Source organism: Oreochromis aureus, linkage group 6, assembly GCF_013358895.1.
Source record: "Oreochromis aureus strain Israel breed Guangdong linkage group 6, ZZ_aureus, whole genome shotgun sequence".
NCBI classification, from domain to species: Eukaryota; Metazoa; Chordata; class Actinopteri; order Cichliformes; family Cichlidae; genus Oreochromis; species Oreochromis aureus.
Genome location: NC_052947.1, coordinates 5,284,206 through 5,298,854, shown reverse-complemented (window position 1 = coordinate 5,298,854; position 14,649 = coordinate 5,284,206). Strand labels below are relative to the sequence as shown.

The 14,649-nt window shown below is 48.7% G+C and overlaps 1 protein-coding gene across 1 annotated transcript; it reads right to left on the bottom strand.

The window, feature by feature from the left end:
• Window positions 1–9,184: 9,184 nt before the first annotated feature.
• On the bottom strand, window positions 9,185–10,254 carry LOC120440498 (uncharacterized PE-PGRS family protein PE_PGRS54-like). Its single transcript, XM_039613140.1, has 3 exons — window positions 10,248–10,254; window positions 9,502–9,923; window positions 9,185–9,460 (listed from the first exon to the last, which is right to left on the bottom strand). Exons 1-3 carry the CDS (start codon window positions 10,252–10,254, stop codon window positions 9,185–9,187), a joined length of 705 nt encoding a protein of 234 aa, XP_039469074.1.
• Between the last annotated feature and the right edge of the window lie 4,395 nt (window positions 10,255–14,649).

Below are 14,649 nucleotides of genomic sequence, written 5' to 3'. Positions count from 1 at the left end.
TTTAAAGTTTGAATGGAGTTTCTAGGTGAAAGTATGACGAAGTAGTTAAGTTTCAAAAACCAGCAAGTTTTAGCAGAATTTTTGAAATTTCCCATTCATTTCAATGGGACAAATTAAAGGAAAAAAGCTTAATATTTTAAAAAGTATAATAGCAAAAAATACCAAAAGACATAGCGCACATTAGCAGAAATAGCAGAATAGTTTAAAATTTGAACGGTGAAAATCGGCTGAAAATTGTGGAAGTAGTTAAGTGCCAAAAAACGTACAAAAAGTGGCAACTAGAATAACTAGAAAAAATTTGCATTTCCTGCGAAAATGCAGTGTGGATACCTTAACGCTGAAGCTGTCTGCTAAAAAGCTGAAAAAGATGAAAAGTTGCAAAAAGTTGTATGGTGGTGAAAAAAAAAAAACGTCACCCTGAGGAGGATTCGAACCTGGCCCTCCTGGACGTAAGGCGGCTACTCATCTCACTGTGCCAAATTCACTCTCACAAAGGAAGAGTTGGAGAGACTGACAATTATGGTGAAATGAGCAGAAACTGCTGAGAATTGCGCTGATAAGAGGTGAAATGGTTGAAAATTTTGCAGAAAAGAGGTGAATCAGCAGAATTTCTGCAGAAAAGAGGCAAAGAAGCAGAACGTTGCGCTGAATAGAGGTGAATCAGCAGAATTTCTGCTGAAAAGAGGCAAAACAACCTGTTTCTGCTCAAATTCACCAATCAGAGGTACTGCCTCTGTCTGCTTCATCAGGTGGGTACTTGTATGTATTTCTGCCATGGAGCGTTAACAAGAATCTGAGGTCCATATTAGAAAAGCTGCTAAAATCATAAAACTTGCGCTGAAAAGAGATGAATCAGCAGAGTTTCTGCTGAAAAGAGTTTTGTTTTCTGAAAACAGCCAAAAAAGCTGGAATTTGTGCTGAAAAGGGGTGAAAAAAATAAAAAATTTTGCTGAAAAGGGGTGAAGAAGCTAAAGTATACTAAATCAAAGTATTTGTGCCAAAACATAGTGTTTCTGCCATATTGTGGTACTACTACATTACAACATGAATACGGATTAAAGATGAAAGAAACTGGCAACAAATTCCTCCACTACAAACCAGTCTGATACCACTTCTTTGCAGTGTTCACGTTTACTAAGGCACTACCCAAAAGGCGCCACAAGAGGGCACTCCAACACAACAGATGAGGTGAATGAGCAGAATTTCTGCTGAAAAGAGGCAGAAGGTTCTGTATGTAGAAAAAGAAACACTGTTGAACCATGTGTGAAATAAATAAAGAAATGAAATGAAAGAACAACCTGGTTCTGCTCTAATTCACCAATCAGAGGTACTGCCTCAGTCTGCTTCATCAGGCTGTGTAGTTGTTTCTGCCATGGAGCGTTAACAAGAATCTGAGGTCCATATTAGAAAAACTGCTAAAATCATAAAACTTTGCAGAATTGTAATAAATTAGCAATATAAATTACAGGTCTGTGATAGTGTATAAATTTGTAGTGAAAAAAAAAACCATGTGGACCAAGGTGGAATTGAACCCACGACCTTTGGGCTGCAGACCCGTGTCATTACTGATTGCGTCACCTGGAAAGGGGGCGGCGGTCTGAAAGACAGATACTTGGGCAGTCAGAAAATAGATTGCGGTGAGAGGCCAAAAACGCCGTTTTTTGGAGTTACAAAACGTCGTGTAACTCAAAAACTAGGAGGGCTAGCAGCATAATTCTTGTACTGGGTGAATCAGGGGACTTTGGTGTATTTTGACTGCGATTTTCATAGCTCGTTCTACCTCCGTCGCGGAGATATGACAAGAGAAGAAACTGCTTCATTTCCAGAGTTTGAAGACTGAGAGGAGGACCGATTTCCACCCCTCAAACAAACGTAATTCATTGCTCAACGGTAAGATAATTGTAAAAACTGCTTCCACTGTGAGTGTCAGCAGTGTCTGAAGATATATTGGCACAAGCCTCATGTCCTAACTTTGCTTTGTTAAAGAGATAGGGCGATTTGAAAATGCCTCCCGTTTCAGAATTTCAGCTCTGAATTTGAAAACCTCCCCATAGACTTTGAATGGGGAGTATTGAGACCTTGTGTCACTCCGAGGCAAATTGCGAAAAAACGGTAAATCTCACAATAAAGATAGTGACATTGTCTGAAAGCCAGCAAAAATACCTACGTTTTGATGTATAGTTTATGGGGGTTGAGTGAAAATTGAGTGAGCAGGAAGAAGTTGTTCGGACATGAAGAGAAGTTTCAGAAAGGACCAGTGCTCACTCTGAGTTAATTGCACAGAATTGTGGAAGTTTCCCATTCATTTCAATGGGACAAATTAAAGGAAAAAACTGTAATATTTTAAAAAGTATAACAGTAATAAACACCAAAAGTCATAGCAGTCATTAGCAGAAAGAGCAGAACAGTTTAGAGTTTGAACGGAGAAAATCGGCTGAAAACTGAGGGAGTAGTTAAGTGCCAAAAAACGGAGCAACTAGAAGAATAAAGATAAAGAATAAAGAGAAACAGGAACAATAGTGTGGAAGCCCTTTAGGGCATCCACACAATAAAGAGAAACAGGAACTCAATAGTGTGGATGCCTTTGAAGGCATCCACACAATAAAGAGAAACAGGAAAACAATTGTGTGGAAGCCCTTTAGGGCATCCACACAATAATAAAGAAGAAAGAGAAACAGGAAAACAATAGTGTGGAACCCCTTTTAGGGCATCCACACAAAAATAAAGAATAAAGAGAAACAGGAACTCAATAGTGTGGAAGCCCTTTGAGGGCATCCACACAATAAAGAATAAAGAGAAACAGGAACTCAATAGTGTGGAAGCCCTTTGAGGGCATCCACACAATAAAGAGAAACAGGAACTCAATAGTGTGGAAGCCCTTTGAGGGCATCCACACAATAATAATAAAGAATAAAGAGAAACAGGAAAACAATAGTGTGGATGCCTTAAAGCATCCACACAATAAAGAATAAAGAGAAACAGGAACTCAATAGTGTGGATGCCCTAAAGCATCCACACAATAATAAAGAATAAAGGGAAACAGGAACTCAATAGTGTGGATGCCTTAAAGCATCCACAGAATAATAAAGTATAAAGAATAAAGAGAAACAGGAACTCAATAGTGTGGATGCCTCCAGCATCCACACAATTTGCATTTCCTGCGAAAATGCAGTGTGGATGCTTTAAAGCTGAAGCTGTCTGCTGAAACTAGCTGAAAAAGCTGAAAAGTTGCAGAAAATTGTAAAAACTTTGCAGAAGCAAAGGAACTTTGCTAAAATGTAGTAACTTAGCAGAACTGTAATATCTTAGAGGAAACATAATACTTGGCAGAAATACAATAGCATAGCAGAACTTAGCAGAAATATTGTAACTTACCAGAAACACGATAACTTCTCAAAAATACCAGAATTTAGGAGAAAGAGTATAAGATAACAGAAAGAATATATTTAGCCAAACATTCTTAAACATTACAGAAATACTATGATTTAGAAAAACAGTACAACATAGCAGAAATGCAGTGATTTACCAGAGACACTGTAATATACTATGAATATTGAAATTTTGAAAAATACTATGTTTTAGCAAAAATACTCCAGTTTAGCACAAATATTTTAACATAGCAGAAATACTATTCTATAGCAGAAATGCTATATTTAGAAAGAAAAATATAATATAGTAGAAATACTATGATTTAGCAGAAATCCTACAATATAGCTCAATAACAATGATTTAGAACAGATACTATGATTGAGCTGAATAGTAATAACTTAAGTGAAAATATTGGGAAGGTAAAATGACAAGCTGAATAAAAAGGAACATGGTTAAGTTCGCTCAAAACTAATTTTTGTTCACCTGTGAAAAAATAAAATAAAAATAGATTTAGAAAAAAACCCGAAATAAGAACAGCCAACAGATACACAAAAAATCAAATATGGATACACAAATGTACAGAGAGAGAGACACAAACAGGGTCTATGCCAGTCAGCCAGTCTGAATATATTATATTTTTATCCAACAATGACATGCTGCCCGAAAAATTTTCTCTCTCTCTCTCTCTCTCTCTCTCTCTCTCTCTCACACACACACACACACACACACACACACACACACACACACACACACACACACACACACGTTGGGCTTGGCCCCTTAGTTTCAGTGAAAAGAACTCTTAATGCTCCAGCATACCAAAACATCTGGGACAATTTACTGCTCCCAACTTTGTGAGAACAGTTTTGGGGATAGTCTTTTCCTGTTCAAACATGACTGTGTGACAGTGTGCAAAGCAAGAACTTGACTGGACTGAACACTAATTAAATGTATAAAATGTTTCAGAGCTTTACTGTGCAGCTGTCATGTCACGTTAAAAAAAGCAACACTGAGACCAAGTTAATGGTAAAAAGACTGATTCCTATGTAACACATTTATGTGCTTTTTGAACACTCACTTTTAACACAATGGTTTGTTTATCTCCTGATCTGTGAAGAATGACTTAGATGTTTTTCATGACTTCTTTTTGGATAGCAGATAAAACAGTGCCATACATCAGATTCGAGTTCTTGTACCTGTTTTTTGTGCCTCCCTCGCTACCTGAATGAACCGCTGAGTCCCCGCGTCCTCAAGGCCTGTGCCTCCCCAGCATTGTGGAGTCTTTCATAAACTGTTCATGTTGAGTCTGAGTCTGCAGAGGGTCCCAGTGCTGTGGAAGACATCACACCTTGTCCTTGTACCAAAGACGCCACGTCCTAGTGGCCCCCAGGATTACAGGCCTGTGGCACTGACCTCCCACATCATGAAGACCCTGGAAAGACTCATCCTGGACCAGCTCTGACCAATAGTCAGACCACATCAGGATCCCCTTCAGTTTTCTTACAAGCCCCATCTTGGAGCTGAGGATGCCATCATCTACCTGCTCAATCGTGTCTACACCCATCTGGGCTAGCCGGCGAGCATTGTGTAAGGGTCATGTTTTTTTACTTTTTCAGTGCATTCAACACCATCAGGCCGACCCTCCTGGGTGATAAGCAAACATGCAGGTGGATGCTTCTTTGGTGTCCTGGACTGTTGATTATCTGACAGGAAGACCACAATATGTGCGTTTTCCACATTGTGTGTCTGACAAGGTAATCAGCAACACAGGGGCACCACAATGGACCGTCCTCTCCCCCTTCCTCTTCACCCTCTACACCAGCGGTCCCCAACCTTTTTTGCGCCACGGACCGGTTTATGCCCGACAATATTTTCGCGGACCAGCCTAAGGTGTCGCGGATAAATACAACAAAATAAAACTAGTACCGGTACCGAAAAAAACAAGATTTATTCATAACACACGTGAAAAGACCCAGGAAAACCGAGTTAACAATAAAAACGATAACAAAATAACGCTGAAAACCGATAAAAACCCTGAAAAACATACATTTCACACCTGAGCCTCAACTCTCGCGGCCTGGTACCAAACGACTCACGGACCGGTACCGGTCCGAGGCCCGGGGGTTGGGGACCGCTGCTCTACACCACAGACTTCGGCCACTGCACAGAGACCTGCCATCTTCAGATATTTTCTTTTGACACTGCAGTGGTTGGATGCATCAGCAGGGGTGATGAATCAGAGTACCGGGCTGCGGTTGACTCCTTTGTCATGTGGTGCAAGCAGAATCATCTGCAGCTCAATGTGGCAAATACCAAGGAATTGATTGTAGACTTTAGGAAGACCAGGAAAACCTTGACCCCTGTTTCAATCCAGGGGGTCAATGTGGACATTGTGAAGGACTATAAATATAGTTTTGTACAGTTTATTGTACATAGACAATAAACTGGACTGGGTTAAAATCACCACTGCACTTTACAGGAAAGGCCAGAGTCATCTCTATTTTCTCAGGCAGATGAGGTCCTTCAACGTTTGTCAGACAATGCTCAGGTTTTTCTATGAGTCTGCTGTGACCAGCGCTATCCTCTATCCTGTTGCATGCTGGGGGAACAGGGCCAGTAATGTTGTGGGGATGGAGCTGGACTCCCTTGAGGTGGTGGACACAGGAAATCATTCCTGCCCTTGGCCATCTCCCTGTACAACTCCTCCATCTAATACACTGTAAACACTGCAATAGTTGCATCCTTTTTGCACATGCTCTTTTCTAGTCAGTACTCATGTTGCTGCTATGAATATTCTTGATTTATAATCACCTCTGTCAATCCTTGATATTTATTATTGAGTGATTTGTATACATTGTGCTATTTCTTAAATCTGTAAATGTGTAACATATTGTATTGTTAAATAGTCTAGTCTGTTTCTATTACTGTTACTGTACTGGAGCAACTGTAATAATTTCTTTAGGGATTAGTAAAGTATGCTGATTCTGATTCTGATATATAGTTCATACCCTTAGTTCTTACGCAAATAGATAGCCACCTTGTGTGTGGTATGGAATTCCATCAATCTTACCACAATAACAGATCTGATCTTCACATCCCCAGTTCTTTAGTGTTGTTTTTTCTTTGTTTTGTTTTGTTTGTTTGTTTGTTTGGGGTTTTTTTTTACAAGTTAAGTCTGTCAGGTTTCCTGAACTCGTGCAGATCTTCTCAGTATGGGCTTACTGAAGTGTCCATTTTAATGCTGTTGGAATCAGTTGGAGAGATGGCTTTATTCTCACTTCCGGTTTCAGTGTCTTCTGGAGAAGCCACTAAAATTTTCAAAAGACTATGCCAATTTTGGTAAATGACTTGTCCTTTTTCAGTCATTTCATTAAATGACTTTGGAGCCACTTCTTTGAGAACAGTAGCTTTGGTTCTGTCAGGATCCTGGGTCTCTTGACCCAGCGTGTTTAGTTCTTCAAGGTTTTTGTATTATTCTGCTTGTGAGTTATTTTATGGTTTCCAGTTTTGATCCCTTGCCCTTCATGTTTCTGTGTCCCCTCAGTTCTGTGTAAATCTGTGTCTTTGCATGTTTTGAGTTTCTTGTCTCGTCAGCCCTGATTTCTCCCAGCTGTGCCCTCCTTCTGTGTCTCATTCCCCTCGTTACTTCCCAGTGTATTTAAACCCTGTGTTTCTCTGAGTCAGTGTCGCGTCGTCCCTCAAGCTGTGTGTTTCCTCGTGTGCCTCTCTGTCAAGTGTAAGTTTATATTTCCCAGTTTAGTTTAGTTTGTATGCCTTTTTCCCTGCCAGCCAATAAAGCTGTGACTTTGAGTTTACACCTTGAGTCTGTGCGCCTGCATTTTGAGTCCCCATCTCCAGCCTGCCACACAGCGCTTCATGACAGAACGACGCGACCAAACATGGACTCAGCAGGCTCTGCCCGGAAGTTGATTTTGCCCGCATCCAAGGTCTGGTGGACCGGATTTCCCACACCAATGATGTTCGGGCCATGACCGTGGGAATCAAAGCCATTGGAGCCATCCTCGAAAGGAACCCCACTTTGGTCAACTCAGAGGATTTATGGACTCACTGAACATAATATGCGAGGCCCGGAGGTACTGCAAGCCCGAGAGCTAGGCATTTTCGCCTGCACCCGGTATTCAGTGCAGAAGCCACTAGCGCCGCAGCTTCAGATGGAGCTCTCTGCAATGCAGCAGCGGCCATTAAAGCGGAGGGGGGTTTCCACGCCACGGCTGAATTCTTCTCTCACCACGTCCAGCTCTGCCCACCGCTCACCTGCCTCTTTCCTCGCAGCGATGTGGTCAGAGGAGGAGTCGGATTCGACCTCTCCGCCATTACCGACAACCGCCTCTATCTCCGCTCCCATTCCCAGGGGAAGCGGCGGCAGCACAGGCAGCGAAAAGTGCCACCACCAGAACCCAGGACCTCACCATTGCAAACGCCCATGGCAAGCGTAAGTGAAACCGTACGGTTTATTGGGTCTGAAGGCCCAAGGTCTGCTTGTGTTATGGCAGAGAAGAAAAAGACTGTTTTCTCTGAGACCAAAACTTCCCATTTGGGTAACCTAAACGACTGTTCTCCTCATGCTTCCCCTAGCCATAACCATGCAAAGAACTGTGGTAATTCTGTTCCGTTTGAGCCTGGACTAATTAACTCCGTGTCTGCTAGCTCAGAGGATGTTAAGTCAGGATTATTAATTCAGAGACTGTTTTTCCAAAAGCTGCCCAGCCTGAAGCTCACTCAGCTGCCCAGCCTGAAGCTCACTCAGCTGCCCAGCCTGAAGCTCACTCAGCTGCCCAGCCTGAAGCTCACTCAGCTGCCCAGCCTGAAGCTCACTCAGCTGCCCAGCCTGAAGCTCACTCAGCTGCCCAGCCTGAAGCTCACTCAGCTGCCCAGCCTGAAGCTCACTCAGCTGCCCAGCCTGAAGCTCACTCAGCTGCCCAGCCTGAAGCTCACTCAGCTGCCCAGCCTGAAGCTCACTTAGCTGCCCAGCCTGAAACTCCGTCTCCTGTGTCCCCGCTAGCTCCATCATCCACACTACCACCTGTTTCTCTTCCACCTCAACCATTACTACACTCAGCCATTCAGGCTGCTACTCAGTCAATCATTCAACCTATTGCCTTGCCATTAATGCACTCTGTAGCTGAGCCATTAGCCGCCCGGCCCGCAGCCAATTCCGCCACTTCTCCACCCGTTACACCTCCACCACAACCGTCACTGCAGTCCCCAGTTCAGTCTCCTGCTGCTCAGCTGTCCCCAGTGCAGCCTCCACTAGTTCAGTCCCCAGTGTCGTCTGTACAGTCTCCCTTAGCGCAGCCATCTACTCCACCACCAATTCCATCCTCACCACCCTCACTACTGCCATCAGTTCAGTCCCCTGTGCCAGTTCAGTCTCCAGCTCAGTCCCCTGTAGCAGCTCAGTCCTCTGGTCAGCTTAACATTCAGCCAGGGTCTCAATACCCTCTGGCTCTACATCAGCTCCCGCTGGAAGCTCGGATGAGCACCAGCACTCCACGGCTCCCACGCCGTCACCTACCTTGCCCGCTGGGGGTTCTGGTGAGCCCGGCCAGCCCTTCCTCGTCTCCGCTGGAGGGTCTGAGGGGCCCGTTCAGCCTCCTGCCTCCGCTGGAGGGTCCGAGGCCCGTTCAGCCACCTGTCTCCGCTGGAGGTCCGAGGCCCGTTCAGCCACCTGTCTCCGCTGGAGGGTCCGAGGGGCCCGTTCAGCCTCCTGTCTCCGCTGGAGGGTCCGAGGGGCCCGTTCAGCCTCCTGTCTCCGCTGGAGGGCCCCTTGGGCCCTCCAGCCCCTAGGTTATGGCTAGTCATCCACGCCTGCAGCGGCCTCCGAGCCTTCGTCATCCACGCCTGCAGCGGCCTCCGAGCCTTCGTCATCCACGCCTGCAGCGGCCTCCGAGCCTTCGTCATCCACGCCTGCAGCGGCCTCCGAGCCTTCGTCATCCACGCCTGCAGCGGCCTCCGAGCCTTCGTCATCCACGCCTGCAGCGGCCTCCGAGCCTTCGTCATCCACGCCTGCAGCGGCCTCCGAGCCTTCGTCATCCACGCCTGCAGCGGCCTCTGCTTCGGCCTCAGCTGCCTTGACTGGTCCAGCGGTCGTTACACCACCGTCCAAGGTACTTCCAGCACCTCGACCTCGTCGGCCACCTTCTGGGCCTCTTGCCGGACGCCATCGCCGTCGTGGGCGGCCTCCGGACCGGCTCTGTCGTCTCGTTCTCCTGCGTCGCCGCCGTAGCCGTCCGCACGGCCGGCCTCCGGACCGGCTCTGTCGTCTCCTTCTCCTGCGTCGCCGCCGTAGCCGTCCGCACGGTCGGCCCCCTGAACTGTTTTCACGTCGCCGCCGTAGCTGTCCGCACGGTCGGCCCCCTGAACTGTTTCTACATCGTCGCCGCCGTTGCTTTCCGCACGGCTGGCCCCCGGACCAGCTCTGTCACCTGGGCCACCCACCTGGTCGGCCCCCCGACCGTGTGGCTTATGAACTTTTGTGCCGGCGACCTCTGGGTCGACCCCCTGAACTGTTTCTCTGTTGCCACCGTTGCCATCTGCACGGTCGGCCCCCTGACTTACTGTTGAACTGTTCTTTGTGCGCCGGAGTTTTTTGTGCACGTGTTGTTTTTGGACTCCTGGTGCTCCTGTTTTGTTTGGCTTCGAGCCCTCCTTCCTGGACCCCCACCGCCCGCCCTGGTCGGGTTGTTTTCTGTTTTTGGTCGTTTTTGTTTTCTTGTGTTGGGCTGTCTGGTGCCAGCCCTTGACGGGGGGGTACTGTCAGGATCCTGGGTCTCTTGACCCAGCGTGTTTAGTTCTTCAAGGTTTTTGTATTATTCTGCTTGTGAGTTATTTTATGGTTTCCAGTTTTGATCCCTTGCCCTTCATGTTTCTGTGTCCCCTCAGTTCTGTGTAAATCTGTGTCTTTGCATGTTTTGAGTTTCTTGTTTTCTGTCACTCTGTATTGTGAATTATGTTCTCATGGTTGGTCTTTTGTTACTCCCTCGAGTCTAGTTTCTTGTGTTCCAAGCTTAGTGTTTCCCTCTGTGTATTTTGGTTCTTAGACCTCTGCCTTTGGTTTTGTCTCTGTGTTTCTTAGTTGCAGTCTCCACTGTGCCACGCCGCTTCTGTGTCATACTTCCTGTTTTACTTTGTAGGTCCGTGTCTTATGTGAATGTGTCCTGCTTTGCTTCCTTGTCTCGTCAGCCCTGATTTCTCCCAGCTGTGCCCTCCTTCTGTGTCTCATTCCCCTCGTTACTTCCCAGTGTATTTAAACCCTGTGTTTCTCTGAGTCAGTGTCGCGTCGTCCCTCAAGCTGTGTGTTTCCTCGTGTGCCTCTCTGTCAAGTGTAAGTTTATATTTCCCAGTTTAGTTTAGTTTGTATGCCTTTTTCCCTGCCAGCCAATAAAGCTGTGACTTTGAGTTTACACCTTGAGTCTGTGCGCCTGCATTTTGAGTCCCCATCTCCAGCCTGCCACACAGCGCTTCATGACAGAACGACGCGACCAAACATGGACTCAGCAGGCTCTGCCCGGGAAGTTGATTTTGCCCGCATCCAAGGTCTGGTGGACCGGATTTCCCACACCAATGATGTTCGGGCCATGACCGTGGGAATCAAAGCCATTGGAGCCATCCTCGAAAGGAACCCCCACTTTGGTCAACTCAGAGGATTTATGGACTCACTGAACATAATATGCGAGGCCCGGGAGGTACTGCAAGCCCGAGAGCTAGGCATTTTCGCCCGCACCCGGTATTCAGTGCAGAAGCCACTAGCGCCGCAGCTTCAGATGGAGCTCTCTGCAATGCAGCAGCGGCCATTAAAGCGGAGGGGGGTTTCCACGCCACGGCTGAATTCTTCTCTCACCACGTCCAGCTCTGCCCACCGCTCACCTGCCTCTTTCCTCGCAGCGATGTGGTCAGAGGAGGAGTCGGATTCGACCTCTCCGCCATTACCGACAACCGCCTCTATCTCCGCTCCCATTCCCAGGGGGAAGCGGCGGCAGCACAGGCAGCGAAAAGTGCCACCACCAGAACCCAGGACCTCACCATTGCAAACGCCCATGGCAAGCGTAAGTGAAACCGTACGGTTTATTGGGTCTGAAGGCCCAAGGTCTGCTTGTGTTATGGCAGAGAAGAAAAGACTGTTTTCTCTGAGACCAAAACTTCCCATTTGGGTAACCTAAACGACTGTTCTCCTCATGCTTCCCCTAGCCATAACCATGCAAAGAACTGTGGTAATTCTGTTCCGTTTGAGCCTGGACTAATTAACTCCGTGTCTGCTAGCTCAGAGGATGTTAAGTCAGGGATTATTAATTCAGAGACTGTTTTTCCAAAAGCTGCCCAGCCTGAAGCTCACTTAGCTGCCCAGCCTGAAGCTCACTCAGCTGCCCAGCCTGAAGCTCACTCAGCTGCCCAGCCTGAAGCTCACTCAGCTGCCCAGCCTGAAGCTCACTCAGCTGCCCAGCCTGAAGCTCACTCAGCTGCCCAGCCTGAAGCTCACTCAGCTGCCCAGCCTGAAGCTCACTCAGCTGCCCAGCCTGAAGCTCACTTAGCTGCCCAGCCTGAAACTCCGTCTCCTGTGTCCCCGCTAGCTCCATCATCCACACTACCACCTGTTTCTCTTCCACCTCAACCATTACTACACTCAGCCATTCAGGCTGCTACTCAGTCAATCATTCAACCTATTGCCTTGCCATTAATGCACTCTGTAGCTGAGCCATTAGCCGCCCGGCCCGCAGCCAATTCCGCCACTTCTCCACCCGTTACACCTCCACCACAACCGTCACTGCAGTCCCCAGTTCAGTCTCCTGCTGCTCAGCTGTCCCCAGTGCAGCCTCCACTAGTTCAGTCCCCAGTGTCGTCTGTACAGTCTCCCTTAGCGCAGCCATCTACTCCACCACCAATTCCATCCTCACCACCCTCACTACTGCCATCAGTTCAGTCCCCTGTGCCAGTTCAGTCTCCAGCTCAGTCCCCTGTAGCAGCTCAGTCCTCTGGTCAGCTTAACATTCAGCCAGGGGTCTCAATACCCTCTGGCTCTACATCAGCTCCCGCTGGAAGCTCGGATGAGCACCAGCACTCCACGGCTCCCACGCCGTCACCTACCTTGCCCGCTGGGGGTTCTGGTGAGCCCGGCCAGCCCTTCCTCGTCTCCGCTGGAGGGTCCGAGGGGCCCGTTCAGCCTCCTGCCTCCGCTGGAGGGTCCGAGGGGCCCGTTCAGCCACCTGTCTCCGCTGGAGGGTCCGAGGGGCCCGTTCAGCCACCTGTCTCCGCTGGAGGGTCCGAGGGGCCCGTTCAGCCTCCTGTCTCCGCTGGAGGGTCCGAGGGGCCCGTTCAGCCTCCTGTCTCCGCTGGAGGGTCCGAGGGGCCCGTTCAGCCACCTGTCTCCGCTGGAGGGTCCGAGGGGCCCGTTCAGCCACCTGTCTCCGCTGGAGGGTCCGAGGGGCCCGTTCAGCCACCTGTCTCCGCTGGAGGGCCCGAGGGGCCCTCCAGCCCCTAGGTTATGGCTAGTCATCCACGCCTGCAGCGGCCTCCGAGCCTTCGTCATCCACGCCTGCAGCGGCCTCCGAGCCTTCGTCATCCACGCCTGCAGCGGCCTCCGAGCCTTCGTCATCCACGCCTGCAGCGGCCTCCGAGCCTTCGTCATCCACGCCTGCAGCGGCCTCCGAGCCTCGTCATCCACGCCTGCAGCGGCCTCCGAGCGCGTCATCCACGCCTGCAGCGGCCTCTGCTTCGCCTCAGCTGCCTTGACTGGTCCAGCGGTCGTTACACCACCGTCCAAGGTACTTCCAGCACCTCGACCTCGTCGGCCTCCTTCTGGGCCTCTTGCCGGACGCCATCGCCGTCGTGGGCGGCCTCCGGACCGCTCTGTCGTCTCGTTCTCCTGCGCCGCCGCCGTGCCGTCCGCCGCGGCCGGCCTCGGACCGCTCTGTCGTCTCCTTCTCCTGCGTCGCCGCCGCCGTAGCCGTCCCGCACGGTCGGCCCCTGAACTGTTTTCACGTCGCCGCCGTAGCTGTCCGCACGCACGTCGGCCCCTGAACTGTTTCTACATCGCCGCCGCCGTTGCTTTCCGCACGGCTGGCCCCGGACCAGCTCTGTCACCTGGGCCACCCACCTGGTCGGCCCCGACCGTGTGGCTTATGAACTTTGTGCCGGCGACCTCTGGGTCGACCCCTGAACTGTTTCTCTGTTGCCACCGTTGCCATCTGCACGGTCGGCCCCTGACTTACTGTTGAACTGTTCTTTGTGCGCGGAGTTTTTGTGCACGTGTTGTTTTTGGACTCCTGGTGCTCCTGTTTTGTTTGGCTTGAGCCCTCCTTCCTGGACCCCCACCGCCCGCCCTGGTCGGGTTGTTTTCTGTTTTTGGTCGTTTTGTTTTTCTTGTGTTGGGCTGTCTGGTGCCAGCCCTTGACGGGGGTACTGTCAGGATCCTGGGTCTCTTGACCCAGCGTGTTTAGTTCTTCAAGGTTTTTGTATTATTCTGCTTGTGAGTTATTTTATGGTTTCCAGTTTTGATCCCTTGCCCTTCATGTTTCTGTGTCCCCTCAGTTCTGTGTAAATCTGTGTCTTTGCATGTTTTGAGTTTCTTGTTTTCTGTCACTCTGTATTGTGAATTATGTTCTCATGGTTGGTCTTTTGTTACTCCCTCGAGTCTAGTTTCTTGTGTTCCAAGCTTAGTGTTTCCCTCTGTGTATTTTGGTTCTTAGACCTCTGCCTTTGGTTTTGTCTCTGTGTTTCTTAGTTGCAGTCTCCACTGTGCCACGCTTCGCTTCTGTGTCATACTTCCTGTTTTACTTTGTAGGTCCGTGTCTTATGTGAATGTGTCCTGCTTTGCTTCCTTGTCTCGTCAGCCCTGATTTCTCCCAGCTGTGCCCTCCTTCTGTGTCTCATTCCCCTCGTTACTTCCCAGTGTATTTAAACCCTGTGTTTCTCTGAGTCAGTGTCGCGTCGTCCCTCAAGCTGTGTGTTTCCTCGTGTGCCTCTCTGTCAAGTGTAAGTTTATATTTCCCAGTTTAGTTTAGTTTGTATGCCTTTTTCCCTGCCAGCCAATAAAGCTGTGACTTTGAGTTTACACCTTGAGTCTGTGCGCCTGCATTTTGAGTCCCCATCTCCAGCCTGCCACACAGCGCTTCATGACAGGTTCTCCATCCATCCTGATCCTCAATCCTGACTGTGTCCTAAACTGCTTGTGGTGGAAGCTGTTTGGCTGTTCTGTCATAAAACAACTTTTACTTCACCTTCAGCTTTTGTAGTTTCTGATGCACTTTGAAATTCTTTTCAGAT